Below are 21,793 nucleotides of genomic sequence, written 5' to 3' on the forward strand. Positions count from 1 at the left end.
GTATAACAAATAATTAATATCAAATTATTAACGTCACATTAATTTGGTGATTCTTGAAACCAAAAAAAAAAAGTGGTCTCTTAAGAGTCGTATTTTATCTAGACCAACCTAAAACATGATTGCATATTTATATATGTGCGAAATTTAAAAATTAACATTATAGTTTTAAATAATTACTGAGGATATTATCTCAAAGAAAAAAAAACCTATAATTAAGGAAGGCCCAAGCCCGAGCCCATGGAAGGTTTAAAGTCCAAAACGCGATACGGTGGAAGCCCACGAAAGGCGGGCTCAAACTCAACCGAAAATCCGAGGGCGGTGCCATTTCTGATTCTACGGTTCCTTCCATTGATTCTTCAGAAACGCTCAATCCGACGAGGAAGCGGTGAAAGAAAATGGTAGTCGAAGAGACGATCAAAGCTACAACCGCAGAAGATCTTTCTAATTCCATCGCAAATCCAAACCCTAAGGGACGAGGCGGTGACGAAGATGAGGAGCTTGAGGAAGGAGAGATCGTCGGGGACGACGACCTCGACTCCTCCAATTCTTCGGCGGCGATAGTGCACCAGCCCCACCCTCTGGAGCACTCTTGGACCTTCTGGTTCGATAACCCCTCTGCCAAGTCCAAGCAAGCCACTTGGGGTGCGTCTATCCGGCCGATCTATACGTTCTCTACTGTTGAGGAGTTCTGGAGGTAGAATTTCTTTTTCTACGTTTCCCCCTTGCTTTTGATTCTTATGTTGATGGTGTTTCTTGGTATTCTTCTTCTTCTTCTCTATTTTTTTTTCGAATATTTAGGAAACTTCAGGTGAAAGGGGCGTAAGAGATTGAATTTTCTTCTATGTTTTGTGTTAATTTGATTGTCTTGGTCTTGTTGGATTTAATTCAAAGTAAGCTGAGATAGAGAGGAGATTGTGATTGTTAGGGCTGGAGAGAGGGGGTTTATTGATGGAGAAAATGAGAAAGAACTCTAGTTTTCTCGTTGCGGATATTGAAGGGGTCGAGTCTGTGGACTAACGTTCTTTATTCTATGCTTCGATGTTTCTGCTTGTTGCATTTTCCTGTTTTCGTGTGCATTTCCAATCATTCTGTTGATAATTTTCCTAGGGTTTCGGGTGGCAGCCCCGTTGAAAACTTCATTTTTGACGTTCATGTGAATCATCTTTGTGATTATTCTCAAATTTAGTATGAAAGTCGTTGATTATATTTCTGATGTCTAAACTTGAGAATCAGGTATAAATAAGATGTATTTGCAGTTATTCAAATGATGGTATTAGGAAATTGCTTGGAATTTATATAAACAGCCTTTTCTTCTGCTAATTCATGTGTTATAAGATGCCCCGGCCCTTTTTTCCTCCAGCAGCTAAAATTTGGGCGAGGTTAGATGTTCATTGGGAGTAATAGTTTTCAAACCATAATCCCTTCTTGTTTTGCACTTTGCAGCAATGGTTTGCTTACCATCTTGCCTCCTCCCTCTTGTTTGCTCTTTTTTTTCGGTGTTCCTTGAATTCTCTTGGAGTTTTTGACTTCATAAGTCATACTATTGAACAAAATAGAAAGTTGGTATTGGCAAAGCATTTGCATGCGCTGTTTGCTTCGGGAACATTTCTGTCTATATGCTTATTCTGCTGCTTTTCGTAATTATTGAAAATCCCTCTTTTGTCATTGAATGGAATATTAGCTTTAAGGGTCCATTGATTACTTAAAGTTCTAAAATGGTTGCCCCATGTAGATACCATTTTTGACAAGAGTGTTACTGTCTTGTAATATTTAATCTCGTATTTTTAATTGGTTGTTAATTTACCTCTCTATTTGTCCCTTTATTTTCATTTTCCGTGCAATTGATTGACCAATTTGTTCATGTTTTTTCTTGCTTTTAGTGTTTACAACAATATTCACCATCCAAGCAAATTGGCAATGAGGGCAGATTTGTACTGTTTTAAACATAAAATTGAGCCAAAATGGGAGGATCCTGTTTGTGCGAATGGAGGGAAATGGACTGTTAACTTTTCAAGGGGAAAATCTGATAATGGATGGCTGTACACGGTACCACTCAGAAGTGCATGTTCAATTTGACTGACTGACGGTAGTTATTTATGATTTTTCTAATGGTCAATTACTTGTGTCAGCTGCTTGCTATGATCGGAGAACAGTTTGATTGTGGTGATGAAATTTGTGGAGCAGTTGTTAATGTTAGATCTGGGCAGGACAAGATATCGATTTGGACAAAGAATGCTTCGAACGAAGCTGCTCAGGTAATAGCTACCATACCAATGATTTATACACAACCCTTAAGATTTATGCTACATCAATACACTATTCTATTATGGCATGCAAAGTACCTCTGGATTTATGAACAAAACTTCTGGATTGTGTTTGATCATTACTCTCTATATTATTTTTATGAAATTAATTGATGTCTATGCATCTGAAATTCCTTTTTCTGGCCAGGCGAGCATTGGAAAACAGTGGAAGGAGTTCCTTGATTACAATGACAGCATCGGCTTTATATTCCACGTAAGTATGATGATGCTATAATTGATGTTTATATCTATAGGTTACATTTGCATTTCGGATGGTTTTTCCTTGATTGTTTGTTTCTTGTTTCTGACAAAAAGTTGTTTATTTGTTCAGGATGATGCGAAGAAATTCGACAGACATGCGAAAAACCGATATTCAGTATGATCTGTGTAGGGTTTCTAGTGCATAGCTTGGCAGGAGAGGAGGATACTCGTCCTAGTTCTGCATCAGCATGTTAGGTTGAGCTGTGGCTTCTTCTTCTTGTTTCACCCCCACCCTCAACAAACACACCACCAAAAAGAAAAAAACAATGTTTTCTGCGATTAGGAAAATTTTATGTGAGAATCGCCATTGCCCATTACAACACCTGAATCCCAGATTCTTGTTCTGTACCTGACAGTTCTAGCATGAGATGGAACGGGATACTGCTCTTCTGTAATCAAATGATATTAGCTTGAACTGAATGGATATTCGTTTCATTTTTCTTTCTAATCGTGTAGCCCCCTATTAATTCAATCCCAAGAGTCAGAAAACGTAATTGATGTTTAGATAATTTGCTCCTTTTGATGATAATATTCTCCTTCAGCCAATTCTAATACCCGAATCATCGAGGTGCAGAAGCTCCTTTTTTGTAGCTCCTTTTTTGTGACCCAGGGCGTGATGTGGATGCGATCTCCTCTTCGTTGTGAAAGAAGTAATGAAAAGGTCATTCACTTATAACTGATCCGCAGGACGATTAAGTTATATATATTATCAAAATACATTAATTCAGTATTTATATTTTCCTATGTTTGAAAAGGAAAAAGAAAATAAATATGCCATAGTTTGATAAAATTTCGTGATCTCATGTGGGTGCTACTAGCGTTAGTGAGAGACTTACAAGTCAAAAGAATACGGACATTCAAGAATTAAAAAAATATTTTAAACATTTTTTAATCAATTTTTTCTAAGAATATTTACCCCTCACCCAATTTGGTTTAGATATATATATTTACAATTACAAGTAAATTGTTAAACAAGTTTGTTGCAAAGGGAATCAATATAAATGTGCATAGAAGTTAAAACTTGAAAAAATAATTAGCCAAAATTGAACCTTTTCTTGAAGGATTATCATTTATCACCAGGCTTAAATTTGTTTCCAAAATTTGGAACGAAAAGCAAAAACATTTTTGAGTTTAAAAAAAGAAAAGTCTCGGGCCGCGGCCCCCACTTCAGCTATGAAAATTTCGCGCCATTTCTTGTCTCTCCCTCCATAACCTCCTCGATCCCCCCAGGATTAGCTTGGCGGCTGAAGCAAACAAATCCGCCCTCTCAAATTCCCCCAATAACTATAGATTCTGAAGAGCAATGGGGATTCAGGGGCTATTGCCGCTGCTCAAATCCATCATGGTTCCGATCCATATCAAGGATTTGGAGGGTTCTTCTGTGGCGGTCGACACCTACTCTTGGCTCCACAAAGGCGCTTTCTCCTGCAGCAAAGAGCTCTGCAATGCCATACCCACCTCCAAGTATCTCCAGTTTCTCTATTTCTTCTGGATTTGCCGTTTTCTCTTCTGGGTTAAAAAAATCAGATAATGTTTACGATTTCTGTGTTAGTTACTCGCACTCTGTACCCGTATCTCGGATACCCAGTTCGTAAAACGGCTCTGCGAGTTGTCTTGTCCGCTTGAAAGTCGGTTTCTTCTCATTGTTTTGGTCATTTAGCTTGTCTGGATATGAATATTGGTATTGGGGTTGAGGGGCTTTCTTCTTGAAAGTGTCATCTGATGTCTAATTTTCTGCATTATAGTTATAATAGGTTTATAATCTGCCGCTTGATTTTTATTTAGTCGTCAAATGGCATCGGGGCGCTTCAGGTTTTAACAAAATATTGACAGGCATAATGTTCGGTGATAAAAGGTTCTGCTTCTTCTCTTAAGGAGCAAACTGCAAAGCCCATTTTCCTTTTTGTTTAGTCTAAGAATCAGAGCAACCTGGCAGGAAACAAAATCTTGTGCCAAGTGCTTGCTGGCTGCTATAATTCTTGGAAAAAAATTTAACCTACCATTCTGCAGTTTCTTTGATCCAAATGCAGTGGATAAGAAAATATTGCTCTTCGTTGTTATTTGTTGACATTTGTAAATTGAAAAGCAATATAAACTAAAGAGATGAAGAAAGTGGCTTTGGTAGCAGCATTGTCGAGACTCAATCATCAAGAGGTTTATCGTATATGGGAGTGGTTTTGGATAGCAGTTTAGACAAATAAACAAAATAGAGTACACATATTTTGAATATCGGTTCTGACTTTCTCTATTTGGTTTTATTATAGGCACATAGATTATTGTATGCACAGAATAAATCTACTACGGCACTACGGAGTAAAACCTGTTCTTGTCTTTGATGGAGGTCTTCTTCCAATGAAGAACGAGCAAGAAATCAAGCGGGCGAGGTATGACAAGCATCAACCCACTTGCAGTTTTAGTTTCATAAGAAGTTATTATCGATATTCTTTGGGGATCAATGGTGCTGGTTATTACCCCATATTTTTCCTATTGGCAGCCTTATTCATATTTTCGAAGTTGAGATTATTTTAGACGATAAACATCAAGACTGAAGAGTTGCATTTCTTTTTGTATTTAGTTTCTCAATTTGTTTTTAATATATGGTTTCCACGCTTTTAAAGTCGTGCTTCATCTGAAGAAACTCACTTTTTAGTTTTTACCACAGGTCGAGAAAAGAAAATCTTGCCCGTGCAAGAGAACATGAGAAATCTGGCAATTCTGCTGCTGCCTTTGAGTGTTACCAGAAGGCCGTTGATATAACACCCTCAATTGCCCATGGACTAATTCAAGTAACATACTTTTTCATAAATGTTATGTTAATATTGTCAAAGGGTTGTATGAATTATATTTCAGTGCTCAAGAATGTTTGTAGATTTGACATAAATTCATTCTAAAGGTGTTAAAGCGAGAGAATATATCCTATGTTGTGGCACCTTATGAGGCAGATGCTCAAATGACTTTCTTGGCCATTAGTAATCAGGTTGATGCAGTTCTTACTGAGGACTCTGATCTAATTCCATTTGGCTGTCCAAGGGTGAGCTATACAGAAAGACACTCTTGTATTCTTTTCATTTCCCAATCCCATTGATATTCTTAGTTGTAATCTGCTTCTACTCTTTACCTAATGTAGAATTCTCAATGATTTTTGTTGCTCTGCTACTGTACAAATCAGATTATCTTTAAAATGGACAAATTTGGACAAGGAGTCGAATTTCGATACGAAATGTTACAAAAGAACAGGGACTTGAGTCTTGCTGGATTTACAAAACAGATGATTCTTGAAATGTGCATTTTGAGCGGTTGTGATTATTTGCAGTCATTGCCAGGAATGGGACTTAAAAGAGCTCACGCACTTATCAAGAAATTTGTAAGTTACGATAAGGTGAGTTTGAATATTCAATGATGTTTTATGTTTAAAAAAAAATGTTTTGGCTTTTTGAGAATATGGTGTGTTTTATAGGTCATGTTTTCATGTGTAACGTAATGACTTTATTTAGGTGATTAGACATTTGAGGTACAGCACAGTTTCAGTTCCTCATCTTTATGAAGAATCATTCAAGAAAGCAATGTTGACTTTTCAGCATCAACGGATCTACGATCCTATCACCGAAGATATTGTACATCTCTCTCGAATATCCAATGATATGGGAGATGACTTGGACTTCTTGGGCCCATATCCTTTATTTGGAGCTTATTTTGATTTTCTGGATACTTTAGTACTATATTCTTCTTCTTTAAATGCCCAGGATCAATAACTTAACATATTATACATCGATACCGCAACATATAGCTAAAGGTATAGCAGAGGGAGAGATTGATCCATGTACTAAATTACCATTCCAGGTACATCATATATTTATTACCATCTCTCTTTATCTGATCAGTGACATTTTGGTTTTGGCTCTCTTTTCAGAATTTCCTTGTCTTTGCAAAACCTGGATGTTTCGTGCAACAATTCCTAAACTAGAGGAGTCTGTAGTTGAAATGTAATTCGGAAGCCAGACAAATTTGAAGCAAATTGTAATTCGCTTCATAAGCTAATTCACTTATCCAAAGAACTTATAATGTAGTTTCTATGATATTAAATAGGAATGGAAAACATGTTAGTGCTTTAATTCAGAGTTATTCTCATAAAGTCTGTTTGTTGTATCTTTCCTTTCTTTTTCAACTTCATTATGGGGAGGGGTTGTACGCTAATTTGTTACGTTTTAATGGTCACAGTTCTCTGGTTTCTTTATATGATCAGGAGCAGAATATCAATACTGGAGTGGTGCAGGAAAAACCTTACAAATTAAAAGAATTTAACGCTGGAAGTGTAAAGAAAAAGCTGGATTTACCAGTGCAGAAGAATGTCCTGACGAAATACTTCTGTATCCGTGGCAATGTGTATTATATTCTTCTTATCCTTTGTTACATAGGCCTTACTCTAGCTTCAACTGTTATACTTCATGCCTAAGCAATACGCAGGGTTACAAATAATAATCATATATGAGGGCATCCTTGCAGGATAGAATTGGGTGGATGATCTGTTCCCATCTTATTATTCACTTCTTACGAATACTAGGCAATTCTTCTGCTTTTCTAAACTGTATTAGCCGACTTTGCTATTTTCGTACGTCAAAGGCACTCCTTACCGCATTCACAAATGGTATCATTGACCAAAGGAATGCCATCAATTAAGTCTTAGTTCAAAAGTTTTTGGAAGAAAGCCACATGGTGATAGATCCCAACTACATGAAGTACAGAAGTAATGCTCTGGTACCATCAAGGATCTATGTTGTAAACATACATGTGTGATGTGTGTGGTTGTGAAATGTGAGGTGTGGAATTGTGTATACTGCTCTTGTCAATGATTAAGCAACTGAAAAGGGAATGCTTTGTTTATAGTGCATTGTCTTTTCAATTAATTGTCTTTTACAATCACAAGTTTGGTGTTTGAGTGAAAGTGGGTTGTCAAGTATTTCTTAACTCCAACAGGTTTTGCCTCTCTTGAGGCCAAGAGAAAATTTAGGGCACCAAAGCTATCAGCTAATCACCCAAACTCCAGGGATGACTACTCAGTTTGTCCCGAGGAGCGGGTTGGTTGCGAAGATAGCTGCCTGCCGGCATCTACTACTCATCACTCTGTACATGCAGAGGGTTGTCTATCTACTTATCCTGTAAGAAATTAAACTGACTTTGGTTCTTGAAAATATAATGTGAACCATGCTCGTCTGTTGAAACAATCTTGATCTTTCTTCTTTCTTTAATTCTTCTGAATTAATCAGGTAAGAAATGATAATGCAGCAGGATGTCCTCTTTCTGATTCTTCCAGTGAGGGCAAGGGTATGTGTCTCTCTATTCTGAAGAATCACTTTTGACTAGATTATGTACTTATTTTTTGTTTCATGAATGTGAAAGATATGGTAAATAACACAGAAGAAGAGGAGCATATTTTACTGCAGCAGCCCACTCAATCAATTCATAAGCCTTGTATAACTCTGCATAAGGAACCCGATTGTGAGATCCTTCCTGATACGATGGGAGAAAAAGTGAGGAAAGAGAATAAAAGAATCATTGTAAGGAGTTCTTACTTTAAGCACAAGTCAGAAAGCAATGATGAACAGGAGAGCAACCAAAAACTCTCTGACCAGAATAATGCAACTGTTGATATGCACGAAACGACCACTTCCGAGGTTGCCTCTTTTACGAGTAACTCTTACGACAGTTCAATCACAAAAAGGAAAGCCTCCCCCAATGAAAACATTCAAATAGTAAGTGCTTTTATGCAATCCTTTTATTAAATTGGCCTAATTAGTACTTACTAATAGTTGGTGTCTTTTTCAGGACAATATGAAAACTAAGCATTTGTGTAAGGATACGTTGCACCCTTATCATGGTAAGTGTTTAATAAAAGCTTCTTGCATTGTTGGGATTCTGAGGGGACGGTTGAATTTTTTTTGTTTTGAGCTTAATCCGAATTATGCTGCTTCCCTTGTTATTGCCCAAGAATTTGTCAGAGAAGTTTTTATTTTTTTCTCAAGTCGTTTGTTCTTTTTTTTTTCGGTGGAGTTTGAGTTACTTTGCTTGTGAACTAGATGAAACAGTTTTGAAGACAAAAACCGAAGAAGGGAAATTTGGATCCAATATTTCTCATTTAAGTCATTACTCAGACATAGCAGAGAAATCAATGGAACAATTTGTTTCCGTAATATCATCATTTCGATTCTCGTCCGGGTCTCGAGCCAGTGGTCTCCGTGCCCCGTTGAGAGATGTTCAGAACACCAATACCAATAGGTAAAAAATATAATCCCTTTCTTGATCTTCAAGGTCATGGACTTGTTATCTACTACCAGATTCATCATCTTGGACTTGTTTCCAATTTTATTGAAGGTCTGCTGCTACTGCAATGGACCTCAGCCAATTTGCTTACGTACCAAATAAGCACAGGGCTCCCTTGCGGTTCCGAAAAGGCCGAAGTTGATCAGTATTTAAGCATATCTTTTCGGTTGCATGAGAAGGCATGACTCCATCCATTTTATTTTATTGAATGTGAGTATGAACATTCTCATTGATTCTTGCTACTCACCTGCTACTTGTATTTCTAGATTTATCTGTTTGGTTTTATTTTAGAGCCAAACAAGAGTTCACAAATGGTTCATCTTCGACTGCTCGGAGTGTTTCGGCTACGTTGTAACCTGCAGCCTATCCCTGCTTCATGTCTGATCTGTAAGTCTAAATGTTTCCTAATCAACCATATTCTTGAAATTTCAGGCACGTGAATATAGTTACTGTCACCATTGCTTCAGATCCTTGTTGGAATGTTCTTGAAATGTTCCTTGTTGGATCTGGATTTGTTTCATCAATGGCATGCACATGTAATTACAAAAACAATTGAAGTGATATATGACAAGTGATGCGTTTGATTCAACTCCTGAAGTTTCATGCATCTGAACAGTTGGTTTCTTTTTGCTTTTGTTTTCTTTCTAGAAAGGAAGTGTTCGTTCCCTTTTTCTTCAAAAGAAACTAAACACATTTTTATGTCTATGTTATTTTGTCAATATTTTGGTATGCGAGTTTGATAATGCTCCTAAAAGAGAGAAACCAAGAACATGAAAACAGATTATCAAATGCACATTTGTAAAAGAAAAGGAAGCTTACCAAATAAATAGATCCTCAGATATCAAATCATAAACTAAAGACTTCAATTCTAGTTAATAATTGGGGTGGGTTAGGTTTGTGTCTCTTGATAGACAGAGAAGTTGAACTTATATTTGGTAATGAGCTTGATTTTACATCAAAGTTTAGACTTGTAAAACTCATCTTTTTATATTATGTGCTAATCTATATAAATTATTAATTTACCAACCAAATACAAATACAAGTTATACAAATTTAGGCTTCAATAGCCGATTCCTTTCTACAATTTAACATTAGAACTTGTCATATGACACTTGAGTGTCACAGTAGAGAGGAGTACATAAATGAATCGATATCACATCCGAATAAGAATGAATTTTGAGATAATGGAAGTATGGTTTAGAAAAGTTTAAATGAATGGATAGTTATTACTTATATTAAAAACTGCATCTTTCTTTTTGGTTCATCAATTATAAGAATTTCAAATTTAAGTGTGATTGGCTTGGAGTAATCTCAGATAGTTCCCGTTCTTTTAAGTAGCTTGCAACTAGGTCGCAGGAAAATATTGAGGCAAATAGGTGCCGAATCCAGATTTCGAATTTTGGTTCAAATCTTGGGCTTGGGACGTTACATGTCAACTCAAAATTAGAAAGCAAAATTTATTGAAATCGTGAGTCTAGCCATAAATTTAGACATATGACAACATTTTACCTTTTTAAAAAAATTGAATTTTGTTGGTTGGTATGGTACGAGAGAAGTTTGAACCTCTAACTTCAAAAAGAGTAAGTGTCAATTAGTACTTAACTATACTAGTGTCCACGTTTCGTTGTACCTTCAGTTTAGGTGTAATGTTAGAAATAATAATAATAATAATAATAAATTGCCTGAAGTAGTTATGAAATGATTAAAAGAAGGAAAGAACACAAAAATTTACTAAATTAGGAAGATTAAAGTCTTGCACATTATATTTAATACAAAAAGACAAAAGCTAAAAAATTTAAAATTATTGTGAATTCATTTTCCCAACCCGCAATTCACTCTGGGAAAGCTTTAATTCCTCATATTTTGGTTGAGTGAAAGCAACCCCTATCCACTCGATAAACCCCATTCTAATATATTATTTTTCTGGGGTTGTATTGTAATTTTAGTAAGTTCGGTGACTCGATCGCAAAGTGCTGCTACATTTGTCTTTACGTGAAAACTTGGAACATTAAATATTAGGCCAATTCAATTGGATGAAGCAAATTTTTGCACTTAATTCTTACGATTTAACTATGAGAATTTTTAAATTTATTTTTCCGAATTTATTAAACCATCCAACTAAGTTAACTTGAATGAGGATGAAAAAAAAACTTATTAAAATACATTTATAGTCCAAATTCTAGATAACATGCTCTCGTCTAGTCTAGAAGTAAATAAATAGGCATTCGATGACACTAATCGAGAATATCCGTAATAATTGATGAGATTGACCACAACAAAAAGGTACATTATTTGCTAAAGCGAGCATAACTCAACGCTAATTGATATTTAATTTTAATTCGTGAGTTTAATCCTCCACCTCTCCATGTTGTACTAAAAATATAAATTACCTTATTTTTCCACCAAAGACATTTTCTTATATCTTGATAATTTTTTAATGCTTGCTTACCTGTATTAGAACTAAATTTAATTCTTTTTATTTTTTTTTTCTGTAAGGATTCAAATGAAACAACTATTATTATATATAATTACTACATAAAAACAATTAAGGAAACTGATATTTGTGCCGGCGCAGTGGAGCAACTTCAGCTGACGATCTCTCATCTTCATGTTTATTTGTTAAAATCTTATGCTAATTATAATATATATAAAAATAAAAATTTATATGTATAAATATGTGTCAATTTTTAAAACAGGAAAAAGTTTTATTTTGCATAAATAAGTCTTCTTTCTTTTTTTCATAATTAGAGATATATTAGTGAGATATTCCAACCCTGGTTTTCTAAAAGTAAGATTTTTCCTGATGATGTCCGTCCTAACCTCAGCGAAATTATTTTCAATTTATAAATAGTCTCTTTAGTTTAATTGTTACAGACAATCTTAAATTTTTCCTATTTTGAATGTATAAGTATTTTATTATAAATTATTGTAAGGATGTCTTGTTTCTTCTCTATAAATAATCAAAATTTCAAGATTACTCTTTCTTTTATATGATTTTTAATTTAGATTTTACCAAGTCTAAAAAATTTCTGGATTCACCACGGTTCAAATTCTCGACTTTTCAATAAAAAATAAATGTCTTAATAAGTTGAGTTATGTTTACGTCTAACTCGTTGGATGGAAAATTATGTGTATAAACTGTGTGGTTATCATTTTTGGAAGGGCAGTAATAATTTAGTACCATGGTTTTTGTATGTTGAAGGCCTCTGTAAAGAGAGCTCACTTTTGTGTTTTGTCACAAGAAAAATAGAAAGTGTTATTTTTAGAAAGAAAACTGTTTCCTTTGAATTTTGAATGTGAACTCAGTCACATAAGAAAACAACGTCATCTCTGTTTTTTTCCAATAAAACGGAACTCACCAAACGCGGAAATCTCATTATTATTAAACTATTTTTTTTAGTGCAAAATATGATTTTTTTTTTATTGAAAATAAATGTCTTAATTAATTGTGCTGGACTCAAATTAACTATTATTAAAATACTTTGGATCTTAGGTTCTCGTTTGATTATTAGAAATTAAAATGACGATCGATGAATAGTCGGAATAAAAATCAACCGAAATTATTGAAAAGATGTGAGACTCGTCAAATAAAGAATAAGAACAGAATTGTTGAGGCTTCAGGGGAGAAATAAGATTAACTTACATTTTAGTAAACTCTTCAAAGGTAATGAACTTCTTTGAACTTTACGGAAATTAGTTAGATATCTCTCCCATCCAAGGTATTACATGCATTGGATTTTTAATAACCCTGATTCTTCCACGTCACTCTTAAATTATGTCCAATTGGACCCCACTCGAAACACCTATTGTAGGGTAGATGATAATTGAGATGGCAAACAGGGGTTTTTATCTCCTTAGGATGTGTCTGAGAGTGATGATAGAATGAACGTTTTTGAAAAAAGATATTTAAGTATAGTTGATTTTCCAAAATTACCATTCAAGTATACCTTAAAAATCATTTAATGTGATTTTAAGCTTTTATAAAATCAATTTTTTTAATTTGCCAAACATGAGCAAAAACTGATTTTGACAATAACAAAAGTGATTTTCATGCCAAAATCACTTTTGTTATTATCAAAATCATTTCCCTTTCTATTGTTCAGGTTTGACAAATTAAAAATTGATTTTAATTGAGGATTCTGTCGCATGTGATGGCACATAGGCGAGTGATTGGGAAAATGGAGTTCTCTATGTATACCAACAATGGAAGGACGCTGGAGGGACGAGATTTGAGTCGATTATGAAATTCGATTATTCAAATGATCAGATTCTTAGAGACGTGATCAGAATCAGAGTGGTGATGAAATCTCTAACATCATAGTCAAAATCACTCCCAAACACATCCTCGTTAAATTATAATCATATATTAAAAAAATCAAAACTCACAATAAAATATATCTATGAGGTGCTTTAATAACAATTTCGTTTTTTTTTAATTAAGCTTAAGAATAAACTTCACTTTGTATTTTTTGTTTTGTTTTGTTGTCTATAATTCTTAAAAATGTTTGCAAAATGTAACCCAAACTTTAAAAGTTTTAAAAAGGTAATTTTTAAAAATTGATGTTATTTTTTCAATTTGACTAAGATTTGAATATATTTGTAAGAAAGATAATGGAGGAAAAAAAAAACGAAACCAACGTAATCTTGAGAACAACAAATCATTTATCATTGTTTTCTATTTAATATTTAGTTCCTTAATTTAATATTTTTTTCAAATACAATTAAAAGTAACACACCAAATGCAAGATTTAATATAGGCTAAAATTGAGAAGTTATAAATTAAAGAATTAAAATATAAAGCGAAAACAAATTGAGTGATCAAAATTCAAAATAACTTTCCAAAATTCAGAGAATACAATAGGAAATTGGTAAAACTAAAGTAAGCTACATTTAAACCTTAACCCAAAAAAAAAAAAAAAAAAATTATCTAATCACCGTACTCAACAAGTCTTCTCGTCAGAAGCTGCAGCAATACAATGGCTCGTTTCTTTGAAAACAAATCCCAATCCCTCCCACAAAATTTGACAAACTGAACTTTGTAAATACAATTTTTAATTCCGATTATTTTGCCAATTCAATGTGTTCTTAGTTCTTACCAAGAACAGAACAATTCCCAAAAGTATAATTAAAAAAAAAAAAAAAAAAAAAAGTAGAGCGGAGCGGAGAAAGCCTTTTCGTCGCCGCTAATTTGCGTATCGAGGAAGGGATCGGAGATTCCATCGCCGCTCCGATTCCGATCACGTCTCTAAGAATCCGGTCATCCGAAGAATCGAATTCCGTACTCGGCTCAAATCTCGTCCCTTCAGCGTCCTTCCATTGCCGGTGCACACAGAGAACGCCATTTTCCCGGCCAATCGCCTCTCCGCCATCACGTGCGGCGGAACCATCTCATCGTCTTCTTCATCCACCGTCCTACGCCCGACGCTTCCAGGAATTCTCACCGGAAGCGAGCTCGCAATCGCAATCGCAGTCGCAGTCTCCGCCATTTCCTTCTCCGACTGCCGGCCGTCGCGCGCCGCCCGATGATACTTATTGAAGCAGTCCTCGCCGTCACGGCGGCGGTAACGACACTGGCGGCGATCGGCGAAACTCTCTTCGGATTCCTGGAATTCTTCAGCCATGTGAAGATTGATTGATTGTAGCGAAGGAAAATGGAACAGAATCACAAACTCAGAACCTCAAGAGAAGAACAGAGGAAATCGAGGGCCGGTATTTATAGAGAGAATCGGAAGAGACTCAGCTCTGAATCGTACTGTGCACACATTTTGTCATTTTTATAAAAGGAAAATGACGTCATATTATTACAGGTTCAGTGGGGCCCACATTTTCTCTCTCTCAAGTTTATTATTGTTATTATTATTATTATTAATAATAATTAAAAATTTTATATGTGTAGACTGTAGTTTTCATTATTTATTATAATTGTGGAAGCGTCTCCGTTACAGTTACTTGTGGGCCACGGAGTTTCGGAGCTGTTGGCTTGCGTGGGCAAGTCATTGACCTGTCACAAATCTGCTGTCCACGTGTCCCATATTTTCTGCTCTTCACATTAATTAATACTTATTTACTGCCAAATACGTCCTTTTTTTTCATTAATCATTAGTTTTCATTAATCATTACTTGTAATCTGATTTATTGCAAATTTAACTTCTATTCTTAGTTTTGGATTAAATTACGTGTTTAGCCCTTCAATATCGATGGTTGGGTTTATTCGAAATTTATAATTATGCTTCTTTGATACAATAAATAGTAACGAGTTGAAATTTCCACTTTAAAAATAAAATAAATATCTTAATTGTTGAGTACGAAAATGTTGATTTTAGTAAGTTAATATTCTTAATACAATTTATTAAAAATTGATGTGACACCGTGATTAGATACATGAGAGATGATTTTGTAGTATAGAGGAGTACAACAACCGGATAAAATAAGAGTAAAGAGAGTCATCAAATTTGATGAGGCAAATAAATCAGGAAAAAAAATTTGTTTAGAGATGCAATTGAAATTTTGTAAAGTTTAGGTACTAAATAGATAAAACTACTAAAGTTTAAGAAGTAAACTTATGAAAAAACTTTTACTTATTTTATTTTCACTCTTTTTTTCCCGACCTTACCCCGACATAATTTTTGTAAATCTTATTATATATACATGCTACTTGAAATATAGACATGTCGAGTATCCCACCATATTTTAAATTAAATACATTACATATAAATGTAAGGCGGAGAAGGACAATGTTTAATATACAAGTTAGAAATAAAAATAGAATATGATGAAATAAATATGAAAGTTAGAGAAAAGAGAATGATGTAAATTCATGTGTTTCACAAAAAGTGTGAGGAGAACTAAAGTTAAAACTCTTTTTATAGTTTTATCACAAGGCCAGGGACCAGGGTGCACCATGAAATGAATGAAGAGAGAGGAAAAAGATAAATTTGGAGAGTGAAAAAAACATGAACCACATATTTTTTTATTAGAGTATAAATTTTTACAAGAATCGTGACACTAAAGAGATTTATGCGTGAGTAGAATTAATAATACTTTTTTCAATTTGCTAAAAAGTGTTTCTTTTTAACAACTAAACTAACCGCACCACAAAATTGGTTTAAGTTCGATTTGTCGAGATTGTCATCACGATTGGCTATCCATTCATACCCATCGAATAAATGGTCAATTAAGGTGGTTTAAAATCGGTGGGTAGCGATTCATCAAACAATCTTAAAGTTATTCGCTCGCCGAACAGAAATGAAGAAGACCTTACAAAGGTTAGATTGTTCGTGGCCCATAAAATTGCATGGAGATCTTCTGCACCCTAACTGGCTTTGAGAGTTATGTGTTTCAGATGTCTTGTTTCTTAGTTTATATTTGCTCCTTTCTGAACAAAAAACTATTCAAAATTTCAAATTATTCTTCCGCTATATATCAAAACGTGACACCTGAGTAAAAAAATAGTATATGAATGAACCGACACCACATATGATTGAGACAAATCGTGAAATCATGTAAGTATAATAAGAGAAAGACTTAAAACAATTGATAGTAACTATTTATACTAACAAAGTGCCCCGTCATTTTCAATGAATCAATAATAAGAAGTTCAAAATCATGTTGGTCTATAGGGATAATTTCCACTCTTCCAAACAACAATCAAATTAAGTAGACGACCCAATCAAGTCGTGTAGAAAATTATCAGGGCCACCAAGTGCCAAATAATTCAGATTCCATATTTTGGTACGAGTGTCTGGGGCATTACAAAAATTGTATTATTGAAAACTTTTGGTAGACTACTAAATTGTGCTTTTTTTTTCCCAAGTATTTATAAGAATCAAGTTTAGTTCAAATATGCAATTTAACCAGTAATATCTTAAAAGCTTTCATACTTTGTTTATCATAAACAATATATTTGGTTATAAATAGTGGCTTTTCTCATTACAATTTTATGCCAATATAAATATAGCTCGACAATTAATAACATGTACATAATCATTCTTAAGATAACAGGTTCAAATCTTCGTATGCTCACATCTATTGTATTAAAAAAGCCATAATTTTACTTGAATAACGTGAATTTTGTTTTTGGACATGTTTATTTGAAGGGGTATGGAAGATGAGAGGACGAGAATCACTTAATCTTATTTTGGTTTTTATTATCTATTTCCTTTTTTAGTACAACATGTGAATGGAAAAGAGATTCGAACTCACAACCTTCTGATTGGACGTAGGTGCCTCTACTGATGTTTAGATTGATTTTCATTATTTATTAATTTCATCATATTTGATTCTTCCCATGAAAAAATTATTCGTTGTAGAACAAATGTCTCCATTTAACCATTAAATTCATTATAGAGAACAAGTTAAGGTTTTTTTTTTTTTTTTTTGAAACAAAAGATTAGTTGTTCTCTTCTCCATCAATGATTATAATAATTAGTGACATGTTGCAATTCCCTCGAATATTTTCCCATTTATAAAGGGTTGAAAATGCCATATCCATTTTCTTTTTTGGATGGATCCCACTACTTTTCTTTATTTGATTTTTTTGCTAGTCATAGGTAATTCTAAATTTACTTTCCGTTTAAATTCAATTTTGATCCCTAATTTTTTAAGATTCTTATTTCATTTTAATTCTTAAATTTTTAAAGTGCTCATTTTCATCTTTCTACATTCAATTTTTTTTCTTTTGATTCTTTAAACTATTAAAAGGTTGGGAGTTTATAAACTTTAACAAATAACTATTTTGATCCTTACCATTATTTTTCTTTTAAAAATAGATAACATCACTTTAAATCACATAGGTTGAATGTAATTATTGAATAAATGGATATTAGATGATAAAATAGTATAGCGAGATTAAAATGATTAGTTTTCAAAATTAACTAGAATATACATTATGAAATTCAATAAACAAAATTATTACTTTTGAGGTTTACAAATCAAAATAAAATAAATTTAAAAGTACCATCATAGATATCAATGAATAATATTGATGAAAAATTTCCACAATTCTTAGACAATTTTTCATCATATCATATAATTCTTTTTTTTGTTGATTTTCATTTTCTTCTCATTCTCATTGTTATTAAATAATGATTCGAAATAGTGAAAGCGTTTGAACGGAAAATTGAAATGATTTATCCGCTTACGTGTACCGCATCGGAGAGATGGAGAATTATCGGGCGGCGGCGGAATCAGTCCCACTAGATATTTTATATCAATCCACGTGGCATAACATTGCAATATGACAACCATATAACAATCTGACACGTGGTTTGATTTCACTTGTCAAGTCCCCGTCAGGAACATTGGTTGATTGTACGGAACTAATAAATATTTTGGGATTTTTTCTTTCCAATTTAGACTTACTGCTTAAAAATTTTCACCTTATCTTTTAATATTTTTCAATTGATAAATATTAAAATTAGTTGATTTTAAATTTATATAATATTATATTTTTTCATCTTTTAAGAGTGACTTTCTTCGTGAGTATATAAATGAAGGATGAGACCAATTAAGGAAAAAAAAATCAAAATCTTTACATTCAGATGAGTATAGAGAAGAAATTAGAAAATTTTCTATCTTTAGTTGTCTTAATTCATTCTCTACATTTTCTCCAATTCATTAACTATTGTCAACAATTAATTTAAACATTCACTAATAAAGAAAGTATACAATTGAAATATATTCAAACATAAAAGTACAAAATTGAGAAAGTATAAAAAACATTAAAGACTAAAATATATATTTATTCTTTATAAAATACATATTTTAAAGTATGTTTATTTAGTTTTTAATTTTTAAAAAATAATATTACTTTATTACTTTTAGGATTTAAAATTATACTTGTTTTCAGGCTACATCATTAACATTGACATTTATTTAATTAAATTTGAACAAAGTGTGCGAAATCTAACAACTATGTACCTCAATTAAAGTTATCATATGTTGGTCTATTCTCCTATTTCTAGGTAACAAAAATGCGACCCTAGATTTTCAGTTTATACAATAATATAAGATATCTCAAAATATTCTCTTTCTATTATTTGAGAATATAACCTCAAAATATTATCCTATTTCTACACATGACCATGTAGGTCATGGACTCTGCACAACTGCACTAAAGCACGATGATGAAGGTCCGTGCACTCGATCCACGAGCATAAAAGTTTGTGTTAGAGCCTCGAGTAGAGGGTCTCGTAACCAAACACCGAACGATGATGGAGAAACGATTTTGTGCTGTTTGTCAATCTATGATACCGGCCAACATATCACACACTGGTCGATGATACGACATGATTCAGGAAAGATACGTCATCGAGTGTCTTGCTCCTATAAAGGGTTACCAAAACCTCTCCACAAGGTATGCTAACTTCTACCACACAAATCTCTGGCTCTCCTACCCTCTTTACTATAATCCAAGCACTAACTTAGGCATTAGAGAGTGATAGAGTGAGCACCACACCGGTATTGAGTTTGGTTGATTGCAGTTACTCTCTAAGGTGAGACGCATTACGAACTAACCAGATCTCGCTCGCTCAATTCGATGAGGTTTAGATATCAACAATTACCAATGTGATAATTAACATTTTTAATTTTGTTTGTGTGGTATTAAAAAATTTCTTGATCGTGTGCAATCCACGTGGCTTCGTGGACCAACGTACACAAACAGATAAACAAAGAAAGAGAGAAGTTTGCATGGTATGAATCCAATTAATTTGGATAAAGTTTAAAAGTTTCACGTCTTTGAAAAAATAAAGCTGTTGCTTTCAATTTGTAAGTTGTGAGTAATCCTGATTCTACAATCTTGTCCATTTATATAATCATTTGAGCTTATCTAAATGTATATGGACGAAAAAACAGAGAAAATTCAATTTAAAATCTCTACAAAGAGGGAATCCAAACCCTTTTCCAAATGATTATTGTTCTTTGACTTTAGTTTAATTTGTTCAAATATACATATCATGATATGAAGTTTTCACAAACTGATTTTTCTGACAAGAATAAATCCATTTTAATGAAACCGGTTAAAAAAATAAAATAAAGGAAATATTTTTTACGTTGTTAGGCTATGCTCACTTTGACACATTCTTAGTAATTAATATTCTTTATAAATTGTATATATTATATATATTAGTATTTGGATATATATTCTCTGCAAAATTAAAAAAAAAAAATATCAGTGTGCATTCCCTCAAAATATTATTCTTAAAAGTGAATGAAAAGTTAAAATACTTCTTAATTAAGAAGTTGAAAGATAAAAGAAATGAAATGTCAAAAATTAGATTAGGTTAAGAAGCATGAAGTCCAAGTCCACACTTATCCCAAGTTGGATTAATGAAATAATAAATGTGTTCTTTTCTTGTATGAGTGTGTAGAAGAAGGCTTCAAATTATATATTGGTTGAAATTTTATATATATATATTTTTTTCACTGTTAGGCATAAAATATGAATTAGTTTGACATTTAGAAATTAAAAGAATATATATTTTTTCTACAATTAATTATTAGACAGCATTTTAAAAAGATAGTGATTCTAGAAAACTGCCAAAATTATAATTTTGGTTTTATCGAAGTATATTGAGATAATTTACTTCTATAAGATTTTGTTTTGATCTATAAATTTGATTCTTCACATAGTTATCTGTATATTATAAGATATGCTTTAATTTTCTCTTTTTGTTTTTACTTAATAATGTTCATCAATTAAGACATTTCTATTTTATTCAAGTGGTCATATTCTAAAATAAAGATGATAATAATAGTCTCTTATTTCACTTATTTTTATCTACGATAAGTAGTCTATTTTCATATTTCATTTTATATCTTGTAACGTGTATAATATTAAATTATGTAAATTTTAGCATATATTACTGGTTTGTTTTTTTATTGATTTTATTTATTTATTTTTTCTCAAATTCAACAAAGGTAGAGTAGGAGGATCGTATCTTCGACCTTAAAAAAGTAATAGATGTATTATCTATTGAACTATCTTCGTATTGGAATTGAATGTTTGATTTCGAACATTACTTCATTTCATTTTTTTAGCTTGAAGTATTTGAATTATAATTTCTCTCGAAGTAATTTGACTTCTTATAAAATAAATAATAAGATTGCCCATTCCAAAGCATAGCTATGTCTTTATTGCCAACTTTTATTCTCTGACTTTGATATTAATTCTCCCAAAAATTTAATTAACTTAAATTTCAAAAGTATCAAGATGCTATTTTGAATACATTGAACCTGATGATCCAAGAAGATTGTTGATCAGGAAAATATAGTTTTCGTTTTAGGTAATATCATTTTATTATATTAGTGATATACCTAAAATCTTATGCGACTTTAATTATATCAATGATATACTTAACATTCGTTATATCAATTATATAATCGGTATACTTGATATTATCAATAAAACATGCAATGTACCAAACAAAAATATTTAACCTAAAGAAAATTTAACGTGATATACCAATAGGTAATTATATCATCCATATATTTAACTTGACCAACATACTTCATGTTAGCTATATAAAATATATTGATGATATATATTCTTTTCTAAAATGTATATTTAGTATTATGTACATCAATTATATAATTGCCATATCTAAAATGGAGTATATTATTAATAAATATATTAAATATATCAATAAGAAATCATCAATATTACTTTAATCAAAATCTTCGACCCGAATAAGATTTAATAGTGATATACATATATCATTCATATATTTAATGTAACAAATATACTTCAGGTTAGATATAGCAAATATATACTTTAGATTTGATATATCAAATATCAAATATATCACTCATATACTTTATATATTAACAGGAAACCAACAATATTTTACTTGCTATAAAAAAAACAATATTTTACTTAAACCAAAATATTCAGCTTGAACAAGATTTATTAA

General features: G+C 32.6%; 3 protein-coding genes across 7 annotated transcripts; 2 read left to right on the forward strand and 1 right to left on the reverse strand.

The window, feature by feature from the left end:
- The first annotated feature begins 310 nt into the window (after positions 1 to 310).
- Positions 311 to 3,012, forward strand: LOC148207715 (eukaryotic translation initiation factor 4E-1). The gene is made up of 5 exons (XM_088118326.1): positions 311 to 694; positions 1,881 to 2,046; positions 2,130 to 2,255; positions 2,452 to 2,517; positions 2,635 to 3,012. Exons 1-5 carry the CDS (start codon positions 396 to 398, stop codon positions 2,683 to 2,685), a joined length of 708 nt encoding a protein of 235 aa, XP_087974452.1. The 5' UTR covers positions 311 to 395; the 3' UTR covers positions 2,686 to 3,012.
- A 693-nt stretch (positions 3,013 to 3,705) lies between these two features.
- LOC111010767 (exonuclease 1) lies at positions 3,706 to 9,471 on the forward strand. Of its 5 annotated transcripts, none has more exons than XR_015787702.1 (15): positions 3,706 to 4,028; positions 4,829 to 4,948; positions 5,227 to 5,350; positions 5,458 to 5,595; positions 5,734 to 5,943; positions 6,059 to 6,233; positions 6,331 to 6,404; positions 6,808 to 6,931; positions 7,539 to 7,720; positions 7,829 to 7,886; positions 7,980 to 8,314; positions 8,388 to 8,439; positions 8,639 to 8,837; positions 8,934 to 9,092; positions 9,174 to 9,471. XR_015787702.1 is itself a non-coding variant. In XM_088118324.1 (14 exons), exons 1-14 carry the CDS (start codon positions 3,868 to 3,870, stop codon positions 9,022 to 9,024), a joined length of 2,061 nt encoding a protein of 686 aa, XP_087974450.1. In that variant the 5' UTR covers positions 3,707 to 3,867; the 3' UTR covers positions 9,025 to 9,471. The 5 variants fall into 5 exon arrangements, 1 of the variants encoding a protein (XP_087974450.1); XR_015787701.1 differs by having other exon boundaries at positions 6,814 to 6,931; positions 7,962 to 8,314; XR_015787703.1 differs by having other exon boundaries at positions 5,878 to 5,943; positions 7,962 to 8,314.
- A 4,249-nt stretch (positions 9,472 to 13,720) lies between these two features.
- Positions 13,721 to 14,625, reverse strand: LOC148207716 (protein S40-1-like). The gene has a single exon (XM_088118327.1). The coding sequence runs from the start codon at positions 14,501 to 14,503 to the stop codon at positions 14,120 to 14,122; it is 384 nt and encodes a 127-aa protein (XP_087974453.1). The 5' UTR covers positions 14,504 to 14,625; the 3' UTR covers positions 13,721 to 14,119.
- Between the last annotated feature and the right edge of the window lie 7,168 nt (positions 14,626 to 21,793).

This window comes from Momordica charantia, unplaced genomic scaffold (assembly GCF_013281855.1).
Source record: "Momordica charantia cultivar OHB3-1 unplaced genomic scaffold, Mcharantia_2.0 BLBB01000100.1, whole genome shotgun sequence".
NCBI lineage: Eukaryota > Viridiplantae > Streptophyta > Magnoliopsida > Cucurbitales > Cucurbitaceae > Momordica > Momordica charantia.